Raw genomic sequence first — 17345 nt, 5'->3', positions numbered from 1 at the left:
TCATTGTGTTCTGTGTAATCATCTCACAGAGTTCCAGCGTTCCGCTCAAGAAGCCTTTCGCTAAGAGAGTTCTTGTGGAATGGGCAATGTGATATTTGGAGGCCCATGGAGGACTATGGTGAAAAAGGAAATATCCTCAGATGAAATCTAAAAAGAAGCTTTCTGAGAAACTGCTCTGTGATGTGTGATTTCCACTCACGGAGTTACATCTGTATTTCGTGGATATCATTGCTAGCCTTATTTTTGTGGAGTCTGAGAAGAGATATTTCGGATCCCTTTGAAGACCATAGGGCTAAAGGAAATATTCTGATAACAAACAGAAAGAAGGTTTCTGAGAAACTTCTTTGTGTTCTGTGAAATCATCTCACAGAGTTACAGCTTTCGCCTCCAGAAGGCTTTCGCTAAGTCAGTTCTTGTGGAATTGGCAAAGGGATATTTGGAAACCCTTAGAGTGCTACGGTGAAAAAGGAAATATCCTCTAATGAAATCTGGAAAGAATCTTTCTGAGAAACTGCTTAGTGCTCTCTTAATTCATCTCACAGAGTTACATATGTATTTCGTGGATCTCTTTGCTAGCCTTATTTCTGTGGAATCAAAGAACAGATATTTGGAATCCCTTTGAAGACTATAGGGCCAAAGGAAATATCCTCCGATAACAAAGAGAAAGAAGCTTTCTGAGAAACTTCCTTGTGTTCTGTGAAATCATCTCACAGAGTTACAGCTTTCACCTCAAGAAGCTTTTTGCTAAGACAGTTCTTGTGGAATTGGCAGAGTGGTATTTGGAAGCCCATAAAGGTCTAAGGTGAATAAGGAAGTATTCTCAGATGAAATCTGGAAAGAAGCGTTCGGAGAAACTGCTTAGTGTTCTGTTAATTCATCTCACAGAGTTACATCTGTATTTCGTGGATCTCTTTGCTAGCCTTATTTCTGTGGAATCAAAGAACAGATATTTGGGATCCGTTTGAAGACTATAGGGCCAAAGGAAATATCCTCCGATAACAAGGAGAAAGAAGGTTTCTGAGAAACTTCTTTGTGTTCTGTGAAATCATCTCACAGAGTTACAGCTTTCCCTTCAAGAAGCCTTTCGCTAAGACAGTTCTTGTGGAATTGGCAAAGTGATATTTGGAAGCCCATAGAGGGCTATCTTGAAAAAGGAAATATCCTCAGATGAAATCTGCAAGGAAGCTTTCTGAGAAACTGCATGGTGTTCTGTTAATTCACCTAACAGGGTTACATCTGTATTTCGTGGATCTCTTTGCTAGCCTTATTTCTGTGGAATCTGAGAACAGATATTTCGGATCTCTATGAAGACTATAGGGCCAAAGGAAATATTCACCGATAACAAAGCGAAAGAGGCTTTTTGAAAAACTTCTTTGTGTTCTGTGAAATCATCTCACAGAGTTACAGCTTTCCCCTAAAGAAGCCTTTCGCTAAGACAGTTCTTGTGGAACTGGTATAGTGATATTTGGAAGCCCATAAAGGGCTATTGTGAAAAAGAAAATATCCTCAGATGAAATCTGTAAAGAAGTTTTCTGAGAAACTGCTTAGTGTTCTGTTAATTCATCTCACAGAGTTACATCTGTATTTCCTGTATCTCTTTGCTAGCTTTATTTCGTGGAAACTGAGAACAGATATTTCGGATCCCTTTGAAGACTATAGGGCCAAGGAAATATCCTAGGATAACAAACAGAAAGAAGCCTTCTGAGAAACTTCTTTGTGTTCTGTGAAATTTTCTCACAGAGTTACAGCTTTCCACTCAGACAGTTGTCGCTCAGACAGTTCTAGTAGAATTAGCAGATTCTGAGATACTGTTCTGTGATGTGTGACTTCCACTCACAGAGATACATCTCTATTTCGTAGATCCCTTTGCTAGCCTTATTTCTGTGGAATCTGAGAACAAATATTTCGGATCCCTTTGAATACTATAGGGTCAAAGGAAATATTCTCCAACAACAAAGAGAAAGAAGCTTTCTGAGAAACTTCTTTGTGTTCTGTGAAATCATCTCACAGACTTACAGTGTTAACCTCAAGAAGCCTTTCGATAAAACAGTTCTTGTGGAATTGCCAAAGTGATACTGGGAAGCCCATAGAGGGCGACGGTGAAAAAGGAAATATCCTCACATGAAATCTGGAAGGAAGATTACTGAGAAACTGCTTAGTGTTCTGTTAATTCATCTCACAGAGTTACGTCTGTATTTAGTGGATCTCTTTGCTAGCCTTATTTCTGTGGAATCTGAGAACAGATATTTCGGATCCCTTTGAAGTCTATAGTCCCAAAGGAAATATCCTTCGATAACAAAGAGAAAGAAGCGGTCTGAGAAACTTCTCTGTGTTCTGTGAAATCATCTCACAGAGTTACAGCTTTCCCATCAAGAAGCCTTTCGCTAAGACAGTTCTTGTGGAATTGGCAACGTGATATTTGGAAGCCCATAGAGTTCAACGGTGAAAAAGGAAATATCCTCAGATGAAATCTGAAAGAAGCTTTCTGAGAAACAGCTCAGTGATGTGTGACTTCCACTCACAGAGTTACATCAGTATTTCGTGGAACACTTTGCCAACCTTATTTCTGTGGAATCTGAGAACAGATATTTCGGATCCCTTTGAAGACTTCAGGGCCAAAGTAAATATCCTCCGATAACAAAGAGAAAGAAGCTTTCTGAGAAACTTCTTTGTGTTCTGTGAAATCATCTCACAGAGTTACAGCTTTCCCCTCAAGAAGCCTTTCATAAGACAGTTCTTGTGGAATTGCCAAAGTGATATTGGAAGCCCATAGAGGGCTACGGTGAAAAAGGAAATATCCTCAGATGAAATCTGGAAAGAAGCTTTCTGAGAAACTGCTTAGTGTTCGGTAAATTCATCTCACAGAGTTACATCTGCATTTCGTGGATGTCTTTGCTAGCCTTATTTCCGTGGAATTTGAGGACAGATATTTCGGATCCCTTTGAAGACTATAGGGCCAAAGGAAATATCCTCCGATAACAAAGAGAAAGAAGCCTTCTGAAACTTCTTTGTGTTCTGTGAAATTATCTCACAGAGTTACAGCTTTCCACTCAAGAAGCCTTTCGCTAAGACAGTTCTAGTAGAATTGGCAAAGTGATATTTGGAAGCCCATAGAGGGCTATGGTGAAAAAGGAAATATCCTCAGATGAAATCTAGAAAGAAGCTTTCTGAGAAACTGCTTAGTGTTCTGTTAATTCATCTCACAGAGTTACATCTGTATTTCGTGGATCTCTTTGCTAGCCTTATTTCTGTGAAATCAGAGAACAGATATTTCGGATCCCTTTGAAGACTATAGGGCCAGAGGAAATATCCTCCGACAAAAAAGCGAAATAAGCTTTCTGAGAAACTTCTTTGTGTTCTGTGAAATCATCTCACAGACTTACAGCGTTAACCTCAAGAAGCCTTTCGCTAAGACAGTTCTTGTGGAATTGGCAAAGTGAGAGTGGGAAGCCCATAGAGGGCTACGGTGAAAAAGGAAATATCCTCAGATGAAATCTGGAAAGAAGCTTTCTGAGAAACTGTTCTGTGATGTGTTACTTCCACTCACAGTGTTACATCTGTGTTTCGTGGATCTCTTTGCTAGCCTTCTTTCTGTGGAATCTGACAACAGATATTTCGGATCCCTTTGAAGGCTATAGGGCCAAAGGAAATATCCTCCGATAACAAAGAGAAAGAAGCTTTCTGAGAAACTTCTTTGTGTTCTGTGAAATCATCTCACAGAGATACAGGTTTCCCCTCAAGAAGCCTTTCGCTAAGACAGTTCTTGTGGAATTTGCAAAGTGATATTTGGCAGCCCATAGAGGGCTATGGTGAAAAAGGAAATATCCTCAGATGAAATCTGGAGAGAAGTTTTCAGAGAAACTGCTCTGTGATGCGTGACTTCCACTCAGAGACTTACATCTGTATTTCGTGGATTTCTTTGCTAGCCTTATTTCTGTGGAATCTGAGAACAGATATTTCGGATCCCTTTGAAGACTATAGGGCCAAAGGAAATATCCTCCGATAACAAAGGGAAAGAAGCTTTCTGGTTAACTTCTTTGTGTTCTGTGAAATTATCTCACAGAGTTACAGCTTTCCCCTCAAGAAGCCTTTCGCTAAGACAGTTCTTGTGGAATTGGCAAAGTGATAGTGGGAAGCCCATGGAGGGCTACAGTGAAAAAGGAAATATCCTCAGATGAAATATTGAAAGAAGCTTTCTGAGAAACTGCTTAGTGTTCTGTTAATTCATCTCATAGTGTTACATGTGTGTTTCGTGGATCTCTTTGCTAGCCTTATTTCTGTGGAATTTGAGAACAGATATTTCGGATCCCTTTGAAGACTATAGGGCCAAAGGAAATATCCTCCGATAACAAAGAGAAATCATCTTTCTGAGAAACTTCTTTGTGTTCTGTGAAATTGTCCGGAGCTACGCGCCCCGGCCATAGCAAATAATAATTAATGATTAAACTCCTGAGCTCTATTCCTTTCCACCTTCTACCTCCTCCCTAGATTTTTTGTTTCTCTTTTGTATCAATACCTCATAATAGATGGCGCTCTTTCTGCTTCTTCTTCACTTGTTTTTCCCCCACGGCCGCAATATTGTTACTTTGTAGCACAGGCACCATCCCGTGCCCGGGATGTTTACCAACTGACAGCGCAGGTGCAACATGACATTCGACCAGAGAGACCAATACCTACTTGGTCACGCCCTCTGCGATGAGATCATCTCCGCCTCTGGCCCAACCCCTTCCCCTCCAAGTGTATATATGGCACTGCATTACCGGCATTAAACGAGACTTTACAGAGCACTGTCTTGTCTCCATTTATCGTGTCTCTTGTCCCCCAAATTCCCACTCCCTCCTCCAGGGCCTGCTTCGACGATCCCGCGGGCCGGTATATGTGGCGCCCGAACAGGGACCTGGAAACGAGGGACTCCATGAGGAAGAGGACGCCAAAGGACGGTCGACCGCTAATAAAGACAAAAGGAGTCAAATTCTTCCGATCACCGCGGGAACCTGCCGCGTCAGAATCGAAGGTAAGTGACGCGTCCGAAATGGGACAAGAATTAAGCCAACATCAAATATATGTAGGACAATTAAAAGAGGCTTTAAAGATACGAGGAGTAAAGGTTAAAGGTAATGATTTGTTTAAATTTTTTGATTTTGTAAAAGACACTTGCCCTTGATTCCCACAGGAAGGAACTATTGATATTAAAAGATGGCGTAGAGTAGGGGCTTGTCTTCAGGACTATTATAATACTTTTGGGCCGGAAAAAATTCCTGTAACCGCCTTCTCTTATTGGAACCTCATTAGAGATTTAATAGATAAGAAGGAGGCCGATCCGCAAGTCATGGCTGTGGTCGCTCAGACAGAGCATATTTTAAAGGTTAGCTCCCGCTCTAACCTCGCAAAGCCTCCGCAAGATACGGAGGAGGATCTCATTTCCCTCGAAAGTGATCATGAGGAAATTAAGTCTGCTTCTGTAACAGATAAAGAAATGCCACATGAAAACAAACCAAAAAAATACCCGATTTTACAGATGCTTCAAAAGGAGGAGGAAATTAATAAGCCTAATCAATCGGACATAAATTGGTATGATTTAGAGGAAGAGGCAGCTAAATATCACAACCCTGATTTGCCTCCCTTTACTTCATACCCACCCCCGTATAATAAGACACATAATGAGGCTTCTGCGCCCATTGTTATGGCAGCAATAGATCCCAAAGAAGAATTAAAGCAAAAGATTGCTCAACTAGAAGAGCAAATTAAACTTGAAGAGTTACATCAATCATTGATAATTAGGCTCCAAAAGCTAAAAACAGGAAATGAAAAAGTACCTAACTCAGACGCTATGGAGGGTCCCTTGTGCCCACTTCAGCAGCCTGGACAACATGTTCCAAGAGGGGGGTTAGTTGCTAGCCGACATAGAGAAGACTCCTCCCCCAAAGACGTTTTTCCGGTCACTGAAACCATAGATGAACAGGGACAGGCTTGGAGACATCATACTGGATTTGATTTTACTATTATAAAAGAGTTAAAGACTGCTGCCTCTCAGTATGGGGCTACTGCTCCATATACTCTTGCTATAGTGGAATCTGTGGCTGATAATTGGCTCACTCCTACAGACTGGAATACCTTAGTTAGGTCAGTCCTTTCTGGGGGAGACCACTTAATTTGGAAGTCAGAGTTCTTTGAAAATCGTAGAGATACAGCTAAAAGAAATCAACAGGCAGGAAACGGTTGGGATTTTGATATGTTAACTGGTTCAGGTAATTATGCAGACACTTGGGTCCAAATGCAATATGACCCTGGACTGTTCTCACAAATCCAGGCTGCTGCTACAAAAGCCTGGAGAAAACTTCCCGTTAAAGGAGATCCAGGGGCTTCGCTCACAGCGGTTAAACAAGGACCCGATGAGCCATTTTCAGACTTTGTGCATAGGCTTATGACCACGGCAGGTAGAATCTTTGGAAATGCAGAAACGGGTGTAGATTATGTTAAACAGTTAGCTTATGAAAACGCTAACCCCGCCTGCCAAGCGGCAATCAGACCTTATCGAAAGAAAACAGATTTAACAGGATACATTCGCCTTTGTTCAGATATTGGGCCCTCATATCAACAAGGCCTAGCAATGGCCGCCGCTTTTAGCAGCCAAACAGTGAGAGACTTCCTCATTAACAAAGGTAGAGATAAAGGGGGATGTTTTAGATGCGGTAAAAGGGGACACTTTGCAAAAGATTGCTGTGAAAACCAAAATAAGAGTCCAGAAGCAAAAATCCCAGGCCTTTGCCCAAGGTGTAAAAGAGGAAGGCACTGGGCAAACGAATGTAAATCTAAAACTGACAGTCAAGGAAATCCTTTACCCCCCAGGCAGGGAAACGGGATGAGGGGCCAGCCCCAGGCCCCGAAACAAGCATATGGGGCAGTCAGCTTTGTTCCAGCCAGCAACAGCAATCCATTTCAAAACTTAGTAGAGCAACCCCAGGAAGTGCGGGATTGGACCTCAGTTCCACCTCCCACACAGTACTAACACCTGAAATGGGACCACAGACCTTAAATACCGGAATATATGGACCCTTACCACCTAACACTTTTGGGCTACTTTTGGGAAGAAGTAGTGTCACCATGAGAGGCTTACAAGCCCTCCCCGGAGTTATCGATAATGATTATGAAGGAGAAATTAAAATTATGGCCAGAGCTATTGATAGTATTATTACTGTCCCTCAAGGAGTTAGAATAGCTCAGTTATTCCTGCTACCTTTGGTTAAAACAGATAATAATATCCAATACTCTAATAGAAATATAAAAGGTTTCGGATCATCAGAGATATATTGGGTGCAACCAATTACAAATCAAAAACCCTCTCTAACCTTATGGTTAGACGGGAAGGCATTCACTGGACTAATAGACACAGGGGCTGATGTAACGATCATTAAACAGGAAGATTGGCCCTCTCATTGGCCTACCACAGAAACTTTAACTCACTTGAGAGGACTTGGACAAAGCAGTAATCCTAAACAAAGTTCTAAATATCTAACATGGACAGATAAAGAAAACAATTCAGGCCTCATTAAGCCATTTGTCATTCCTTACCTACCTGTTAACCTTTGGGGGCGAGATCTGCTCTCTCAAATGAAAATTATAATGTGTAGTCCAAATGATATAGTTACTGCACAAATGTTAACTCAAGGATACACCCCTGGTAAAGGTCTTGGAAAAGGAGAAAACGGTATCCCACAGCCTATACTGGTTTCAGGACAACTTGATAAAAAGGGGTTTGGAAATTTTTAGCTCAGGCCACTGACATACCTGCACCCCAAAGGTGCACTGACCCCATTACTTGGAAGTCAGATGAGCCCGTTTGGGTTGATCAGTGGCCTTTACTCAATGATAAACTAAGTGCTGCCCAACAGTTAGTGCAGGAACAACTAGCAGCAGGGCATATTGTGGAAAGTAATTCTCCTTGGAATACACCTATTTTTGTTATTAAAAAGAAGTCTGGTAAATGGAGACTCTTACAAGATTTAAGAGCAGTAAATATCACTATGATCCTTATGGGTGCCTTACAACCAGGATTGCCTTCACAAGTTGCGATTCCTCAAAAATATTTTAAAATCGTTATTGACCTTAAAGATTGCTTTTTTACAATTCCCCTTCACCCTGCTGACCAAAAAAGATTTGCCTTTAGTCTTCCATCCACAAATTTTAAGCAACCAATGAAGCGTTATCAATGGAAAGTTTTACCTCAGGGTATGGCTAATAGTCCTACCTTGTGTCAAAAATATGTAGCTGCTGCTATAGAGCCAGTCAGAAAAACATGGGCACAGATGTATATTATACATTATATGGATGATATTTTAATAGCAGGAGAAATTGGCGAACAAGTCTTACAGTGTTTTGCCCAACTCAAAGAAGAGTTAACAGCAGCCGGACTACAAATAGCCCCAGAAAAGGTACAATTACAAGATCCATACACCTATCTTGGTTTCCAAATTAATGGACCCAAAATCATTAATCAAAAGGCCGTTATACGTCGTGATCATTTAAAAACTTTAAATGATTTCCAAAAATTACTGGGAGACATAAATTGGCTTCGGCCGTACTTAAAGCTCACCACAGGAGAGTTAAAACCTCTTTTCGATATATTAAAAGGAGACTCTAATCCAAAATCCCCCAGGTCCATTACTAAAGAAGCATTAATAGCACTCCAACAGGTAGAACATGCCATTGCAACACAATTTGTTACCAGCATTGATTATTCTCAGCCATTAATATTCATTATTTTTAACACAACAATAACCCCTACTGGCTTATTCTGGCAAAATAATCCCATTATGTGGGTACACCTGCCCTCCTCCCCTAAAAAGGTTTTGTTGCCTTATTATGATGCAATAGCTGATCTAATTATCTTGGGAAGAGAAAACAGTAGAAAATACTTTGGAATAGAACCCTCTACTATTATACAACCCTACACTCAATCACACATCCATTGGCTGTTACAAAATACGGAAGCCTGGCCAATTGCTTGCGCTTCTTACACTGGCGTGATTGACAACCATTACCCACCTAACAAACTCATTCAATTTTGCAAACTTCATGCGTTTGTGTTTCCCCATATTACCAGTAAAGAACCTCTCAATGACGCATTACTAATTTTCACTGATGGATCTTCCACAGGACTTGCCGCTTACACCTACAATAATATAATCGTTAAATTCCAGACCGCTTATACATCAGCTCAGCTGGTCGAATTGCAAGCTATAATTGCAGCACTATCAGCTTTTCCTTGTCAGCCACTTAACATTTATACAGACAGCGCCTACCTGGCTCATTCGATACCCCTCTTAGAGACCGTGTCTCAAATTAAACATATTTCAGACACAGCTAACCTATTTTTACAATGCCAACAACTTATTCAAAAAAGGACTACTCCCTTTTTTCTTGGGCATATTAGGGCACATTCAGGATTACCGGGACCTTTAACTCAAGGTAACGCAACAGCCGACACGGCAACAAAAACCATAGCCACAGTCACTACAGACAATTTGCAACAAGTGCAAAAAGCACATGCCTTACATCATTTAAACGCCCAAACCTTAAGACTTATGTTTAAACTTACCAGAGAACAAGCTTGACAAATAGTTGAACAATGCGCCAACTACATAACATATTTACCTGTTCCCCATTTAGGAGTTAATCCCCGAGGACTCATTCCCAACGAAATTTGGCAAATGGACGTTACTCACCACTTAGAATTCGGTCAACTAAAATATATCCATGCATGCATAGACACCTATAGTGGATTCATCAGTGCAACTCTCCAAACAGGAGAGGCCACCAAACATGTCATAACTCATTTATTACACTGCTTTTCTATTTTAGGAATACCCAAACAAATCAAAACAGATAATGGCCCCGGTTATATAGCCAAAACCTTCTTACAATTTTGTAATACCCTACAAATTAAACATACCACAGGCATTCCCTATAATCCCCAAGGACAAGGTATAGTAGAAAGAGCTCATCTGTCATTAAAAACTGTTATCACAAAATTAAAAGGGGGGAGCTGGTACCCCGTGAAGGGTACCCCCAGAAACATACTCAATCATGCCCTGTTTATCCTTAATTTTTTAAATTTGGACAGTCATGGAAAATCGGCAGCCGACCGTTTCTGGCATCCTGAATCTCAAAAACAGTTTGCAATGGTAAAATGGAAAGATCCACTTGATAATTCATGGCATGGCCCCGATCCAGTTTTAATTTGGGGAAGAGGCTCAGTATGCATCTTCTCACAAAAAAATGATGCAGCCAGATGGCTGCCTGAAAGATTGGTAAGACAAATAAATCATAACCATTGTCAGTCCAGGGAAGATAAATCTCCCTGAGAAGTTCTTTCCTTCTTGTTTTTCAGAAAATGAAGCCTAACATGAGATTCCTTTGGGGAATAATCGCTCTATATAGCATAGTGGCAGTCTATGCAGGTTTTGGTGACCCTCGTAAAGCAAGAGAATTATTACGAAAACAATACGGCCAGCCTTGTGATTGCAGAGGGGGACAAGTATCTGAACCTCCGTCAGACAGAATCACCCAGGTGACTTGCGTGGGCAAGACAGCTTACCTAATGCCAAACCAGTTATGGAAATGTAAGTCTACCCCAAGAGATACCTCACCTAGCGGGCCGCTCCTAGAATGCCCTTGTAGCTCTTTCCAATCTTCTGTACATAGTTCCTGTTATACCTCCTATCAACAATGCAAATCAGGCAATAGAACATATTATACGGCCACGTTACTAAAAACACAAACTGGAGGCATTAATGACATACAAGTATTAGGATCCACTAATAAACTTGTACAATCGCCTTGTAACGGCCAAAAAGGAAAGCCTGTTTGTTGGAGCACTACCGCCCCCATTCACATTTCTGATGGAGGAGGCCCATTAGATACTGCAAGAATTAAAACCGTCCAGAAAAAATTAGAAGAAATTCATAAAGCTCTATATCCGGAACTTCAATATCACCCCTTAGCCTTGCCTGAGCTTAGAGATAATTTTAGGCTCGATGCCCAAACCTTTGATATCCTCAACGCTACTTACAATTTACTTCAAATGTCCAATACAAGTCTGGCCCATGATTGTTGGCTTTGCCTTAAGATGGGCCCCCCTATTCCTCTAGCCATACCTAACCTTTCATTGCCCTATGTCAATTACTCAAATGAATCCTTAGTAAATAATTCCTGTCCTATTATCCCCCCCTTAGTTCAACCGATGACATTTTCTAATTCCACTTGCCTCTTTTCACCATCATATAATAACACTAAAGAAATTGATTTAGGCTATGTTGTGTTTGGCAACTGTACTTCCATAATCAATGCCACCAATCCTTTGTGTGCTATAAATGGCTCGGTCTTCGTTTGTGGAAACAACATGGCATATACTTATCTACCTACAAATTGGACAGGGCTTTGTGTTCTGGCCACTCTTCTCCCCGACATTGATATCATCCCTGGAGATGAACCTATCCCCATCCCCGCTATTGAACATTTTATTTATAGACCGAAACGAGCCATACAATTTATTCCCTTGTTGGCTGGACTAGGAATCACCACTGCTTTTACTACAGGAGCCACAGGCCTAGGAGTCTCACTAACCCAATATACCAAATTATCCAATCAATTAATTTCAGATGTACAGACCTTATCCAGTACTATACAAGATTTACAAGATCAAATAGATTCATTAGCAGAAGTAGTTCTCCAGAATAGAAGAGGTCTAGATTTGTTAACAGCAGAACAGGGAGGGATCTGTTTGGCTTTACAGGAAAAGTGCTGTTTTTACGCCAACAAATCCGGAATCGTCAGAGATAAGATAAAAACGTTGCAAGAAGAACTAGAAAAGCGCAGAAAAGGCCTGGCCGCCAATCCCTTGTGGACTGGACTCGATGGACTTCTCCCCTATCTCCTGCCATTTCTTGGTCCTTTACTCACTCTTTTACTCTTCCTCACTCTCAGGCCTATAATCCTTAATAAGCTTATGGCATTTGTCAGACAACAAATCGAGGCCCTCTAGGCCAAACCTATACAGGTCCATTATCATCGCCTTGAGATGACTGAAAATGGTGAGTCTTATTTACCTTAATAAGACCACCTCCCCTGTGTGCTGAACTGGACAGTCAATGACGGGTAAGAGGACACTATCCCCATGGGAGCCTAAGACAGGAGGGCCGCCCTTGCTGCTGCCTTATCCCATGACGGGCCTAGAAGATGGGGATGAGTTGACCCAACCTAAGACAGGCGGAGTTCCCGAGGGGTCATTTCTTATCATAAAATAATAAAAAGGGGGACCTGTCCGGAGCTGCACGCCCCGGCCATAGCAAATAATTAATGATTAAACACCCGAGCTCTATTCCTTTCCACCTTCTACCTCCTCCCTAGATTTGTTGTTTCTCTTTTGTATCAATTCCTCATAATAGATGGCGCTCTTCCTGCTTCTTCTTCACTTGTTTTTCCCCCGCGGCCACGAAAATTGTTACTTTGTAGCACAGGAACCATCCCGTGCCCGGGAAAATTACCAACTGACAGCGCAGGTGCAACATAACGTTGGACCAGAGAAACCAATACCTACTTGGTCACGCCCTCTGCGATGAGATCATCTCCACCTCGGGCCCAACCCCTTCCCCTCGAAGTGTATATAAGGCACTGCATTACCGGCATTAAACGAGACTTGATCAGAGCACTGTCTTGTCTCCATTTCTCGTGTCTCTTGTCCCCCAAATTCCCACTCCCTCCTCCAGGGCCTGCTTCGATGATCCCGCGGGCCGGGATATGAAATCATCCCACAGAGTTACAGCTTACCCCTCAAGAAGCCTTTCGCTAAGACAGTTCTTCTGGAATTGTCAAAGTGATATTTTGAAGCCCATAGAGGGATACGGTGAAAAAGGAAATATCCTCAGATGAAATATGGAAAGAAGCTTTCTGAGAAACTGCTTAGTGTTCTGTTAATTCATCTCACAGAGTTACATCTGTATTTCGTGGATCTCTTTGCTAGCCTTATTTCTGTGGAATCTGAGAACAGATATTTCGGATCCCTTTGAACACTATAGTGACAAAGGAAATATCCTCCGATAACAAAGAGAAAGAAGCTTTCTGAGAAACTTCTCTGTGATCTGTGAAATCATCTAACAGAGTTACAACTTTCCCCTCAAGAAGCCTTTCGCTAAGACAGTTCTTGTGGATTTGGCAAAGTGATACTTGGAAGCCCCTAAAGGGCTACGGTGAAAAAGGAAATATCCTCTGATGAAAATGGAAAGAAGCTTTCTGAAAAACTGCTTAGTGTTCTGTTAATTCATCTCACAGAGTTACATCTGTATTTCGTGGATCTCTTTGTTAGCCTTATTTCTGTGAAATCTGAGAACAGATATTTCGGATCCCTTTGATGACTATAGGGCCAAGGGAAATATCCTCCGTTAACAAAGAGAAAGAAGCTTTCTGAGAAACTTCTTTGTGTTCTGTGAAATCACCTCACAGAGTTACAGCTTTCCCTTCAAGAAGCCTTTCGCTAAGACAGTTCTTGTGGAATTGGCAAACTGGTATTTGGAAGCCCATAGAGGGCTACGGTGAAAAAGGAAATATCCTCTGATGAAATCTGGAAAGAAGCTTTCTGAGAAACTGCTTAGTGTTCTGTTAATTCAACTCACAGAGTTACATCTATATTTCGTGGATCTCTTTGATAGCCTTACGTCTGTGGAATCTGAGAACAGATATTTCGGATCCCTTTCAAGACTATAGTGCCAAAGGAAATATCCCCCGACAACAAAGAGAAAGAAGCTTTCTGAGAAACTTCTTTGTGTTCTGTGAAATCATCTCACAGAGTTACAGATTTCCCCTCAAGAAGCCTTTCGCTAAGACAGTTCTTGTGGAATTTGCAAAGTGATAGTTGGAAGCCCTTAGAGGGTTGCGGTGAAAAAGGAAATATCATCAGATGAAATCTGGAAAGAAGCTTTCTGAGAAACTGCTTAGTGTTCTGATAATTCATCTAACAGAGTTACATGTGTAGTTCGTGGATCTCTTTGCAAGCCTTATTTCCGTGGAATCAGAAAACAGATATTCGGATCCCTTTGAAGACTATAGGACCAAGGGAAATATCCTCCGATAACAAAGAGAAAGAAGCTCTCTGAGAAACTGCATAGTGTTCTGTTAATTCATTTCACAGAGTTACATCTGTATTTCGTGGATCTCTTTGCTAGCTTTATTTCTGTGGAATCTAAGAACAGATATTTCGGATCCCTTTGAAGAGTATAGGTCCAAGGGAAATATCCTCTGACAACAAAGAGAAATAAGGTTTCTGAGAAACTTTTTAGTCTTCTGTGAAATCATCTCACAGAGTTACAGCTTTCCACTCAAGAAGCGTTTCGCTAAGACAGTTCTTGTGGAATTGGCAAAGTGATACTTGGTAGCCCAAAGAGGGCTATGGTGAAAAAGGAAATATCCTCAGGTGAAATCTCGAAAGAAGTTTTCTAAGAAACTGCTTAGAGTTCAGTTAATTCATCTCACAGAGTTACATCTGTATTTCGTGGATCTCTTTGCTAGTTTTATTTCTGTGGAATCTCAGAACAGATATTTCGGACCCCTTTGAAGACTATAGGGCCTAAGGAAGTATCCTCTGACAACAGAGAGAAAGAGGCTTTCTAAGAAACATCTTTGTGTTCTGTGAAATCATCTCGCAGAGTTACAGCTTTCCACTCAAGAAGAGTTTCGCTAAGACAGTTCTTGTGGAATTGGCAAAGTGATATTTGGAAGCCCATAGAGGACTATGGTGAAAAAGGAAATATCCTCAGATGAAATCTGGAAAGAAGCTTTCTGAGAAACTGTTCTGTGATGTGTGACTTCCACTCACAGAGTTACCTCTGTATTTCGTGGATCTCCTTGCTAGCCTTATTTCTGTGGAATCTGAGAACACATATTTCAGATCCCTTTGAAGATTTTAGGGCCGAAGGAAATATAATGCGATAACAAAGAGAAAGAAGCTTTCTGAGAAACTTCTTTGTGTTCTGTGAAATCATCTCATAGAGTTACAGCATTCCCCTCAAGAAGCCATTCGCTAAGACAGTTCTTGTGGAATTGGCAAAGTGATATTTGGAAGCCCATAGAGGGCTACGGTGAAAAAGGAAATATCCTCAGATGAAATCTGGAAAGAAGATTTCTGAGATACTGCTCTGTGATGTGTGACTTCCACTCAAAGAGTTAAATATGTATTTCGTGGACCTCTTTGCTAGCCTTATTTCTGTGGAAACTGAGAACAGATATTTCGGATCCCTTTAAAGATAATAGGGCCAAAGGAAATATCCTCCGATAAGAAAGAGAAAGAAGCTTTCTGAGAAACTGCATAGTGTTCTGTTAATTCATCTCGCAGAGTTACATCTGTATTTCTTGGATCTCTTTGCTAGCCTTGTTTCTGTGGAATCTGAGAACAGATATTTCGGATCCCTTTGAAGACTATAGTGCCAATGGAAATATCCTCCGATAACAAAGAGAAAGAAGCTTTCTGAGAAACTTCTTTGTGATCTGTGCAATCATCTCACAGAGTTACAGCTTTCCCCTCAAGAAGCCTTTCGCTAAGACAGTTCTTGTGGAATTGGCAAAGTGATAGTTGGAAGCCCATAGTGGGATATGTTGAAAAAGGAACTATCCTCAGATGATATTTGGAAACAAGCTTTCTGAGAAACTGCTTAGTGTTCTTTTAATTCATCTCACAGAGTTACACCTGTGTTTCGTGGATCTCTTTGCTAGCCTTATTTCTGTGGAAACTGAGAACAGATATTTCGGATCCCTTTGAAGACTAGAGGGCCAAAGGAACTATCCTCCGATTACAAAGAGTAAGAAGCTTTCTGAGAAACTTCTTTGTGTTCTGTGAAATTATCTCACAAATGTACAGCTTTCCCCTCAAGAAGCCTTTCGTTAAGACAGTTCTTGTGGAATTGGAAAACCGATATTTGGAAGCCCTTAGAGGGCTATGGTGAAAAAGAAAATATCCTCAGATGAAATCTGAAAAGAAGCTTTCTGAGAAACTCTTCTGTGATGTGTGACTTCCACTCACAGAGTTACATCTGTATTTGGTGGATCTCTTTGCTAGCCTTATTTCTGTGAAATCAGAGAACAGATATTTCACATCCCTTTGATGACTATAGGTCCAAGGGAAATATCCACCGATAACAAAGAGAAAGAAGCTTTCTGAGAAACTTCTTTGTATTCTGTGAAATCATCTCACAGCGTTACAGCTTTCCCCTCAAGAAACCGTTCGCTAAGACAGTTCTTGTGGAATTGGCAAAGTGATATTTGGAAGCCCATAGAGGGCTATGGTGAAAAAGGAAATATCCTCAGATGAAATCTGGAAAGTGGATTTCTGACAACCTGCTCTGCGATGTGACTTCCACTCACAGACTTACATCTGTATTTCGTGGATCTCTTTGCTAGTCTTTTTTCTGTGAAATCTGAGAACAGATATTTCGGATCCCTTTGAAGACTATAGGGCCAAAGGAAATATCCTCCGATAACAAAGAGAAAGAAGCTTTCTGAGAAACTACTTTGTGTTCTGTGAAATCATCTCACAGAGTTACAGCTTTCCCCTCAAGAATCGTTTCGCTAAGACAGTTCTTGTGGAATTGGCAAAGTGATATTTGGAAGCACATAGAGGGCTACGTTGGAAAAGGAAATATCCTCAGATGAAATCTGGAAAGAAGCGTTCGTAGAAACTGCTTAGTGTTCTGTTAATTCATCTCACAGAGTTACATCTGTATTTCGTTGATCTCTTTGCTAGCCTTATTTCTGTGGAATCAGAGAAAAGATATTCGGATCCCTTTGAAGACTCTGGGGCCAAAGGAAATATCCTCCGATAAAAGAGAAAGAAGCTTTCTGAGAGACTTCTTCGTGTTCTGTGAAATCATCTCATAGAGTTACAGATCTCCCCTAAAGAAGCGTTTCGATAAGAAAGTTCCTGTGGAATTGGCAAAGTCGTATTTGAGAGCCCATAGAGGACTATGGTGAAAAAGGAAATATCCTCAGATGAAATCTGGAAAGAAGCTTTCTGACAAACTGCTCTGTGATGTGTGAATTTCACTCACAGAGTTACCTCTGTATTTCGTGGATCTCTTTGCTAGCCTTATTTTTGTGGAATCTGAGAACAGATATTTCGGATCCCTTTGAAGATTATAGGGCCAAAGGAAATATCCTCCGATAACAAAGAGAAAGAAGTTTCTGAGAAACTTCTTTGTGATCTGTGAAATCATCTCACAGAGTTACAGCTTTCCCCTCAAGAAGCCTTTCGCTAAGACACTTTTTGTGGAATTGGCAAAGTGATATTTGGAAGCTCCTGG

The 17345-nt window shown here is 41.0% G+C and overlaps 1 protein-coding gene across 1 annotated transcript; it reads left to right on the top strand.

Moving 5' to 3' along the window:
- The first annotated feature begins 4788 nt into the window (after positions 1-4788).
- LOC123571580 (syncytin-1-like) lies at positions 4789-12704 on the top strand. The gene is made up of 2 exons (XM_074018096.1): positions 4789-5014; positions 10391-12704. The coding sequence occupies exons 1-2, from the start codon at positions 4877-4879 to the stop codon at positions 12041-12043; spliced, it is 1791 nt and encodes a 596-aa protein (XP_073874197.1). The 5' UTR covers positions 4789-4876; the 3' UTR covers positions 12044-12704.
- The last annotated feature ends 4641 nt before the right edge of the window (positions 12705-17345 follow it).

This window comes from Macaca fascicularis, chromosome 15 (assembly GCF_037993035.2).
Source record: "Macaca fascicularis isolate 582-1 chromosome 15, T2T-MFA8v1.1".
NCBI classification, from domain to species: Eukaryota; Metazoa; Chordata; class Mammalia; order Primates; family Cercopithecidae; genus Macaca; species Macaca fascicularis.
Note: the sequence above shows the minus strand (reverse complement) of the source record. Positions and strands in the feature narration are given on the sequence as shown.

What these genes read in the sequence shown, in the direction of transcription:
- LOC123571580 (XM_074018096.1), top strand. Translation starts at nt 4,877, where the DNA reads ATGTGGCGCCCGAACAGGGACCTGGAAACGAGGGACTCCATGAGGAAG. An exon ending in CTGCCGCGTCAGAATCGAAG is followed by an intron (nt 5,015 to 10,390) that starts GTAAGTGACGCG and finishes CTTGTTTTTCAG; the next exon opens with AAAATGAAGCCTAACATGAG.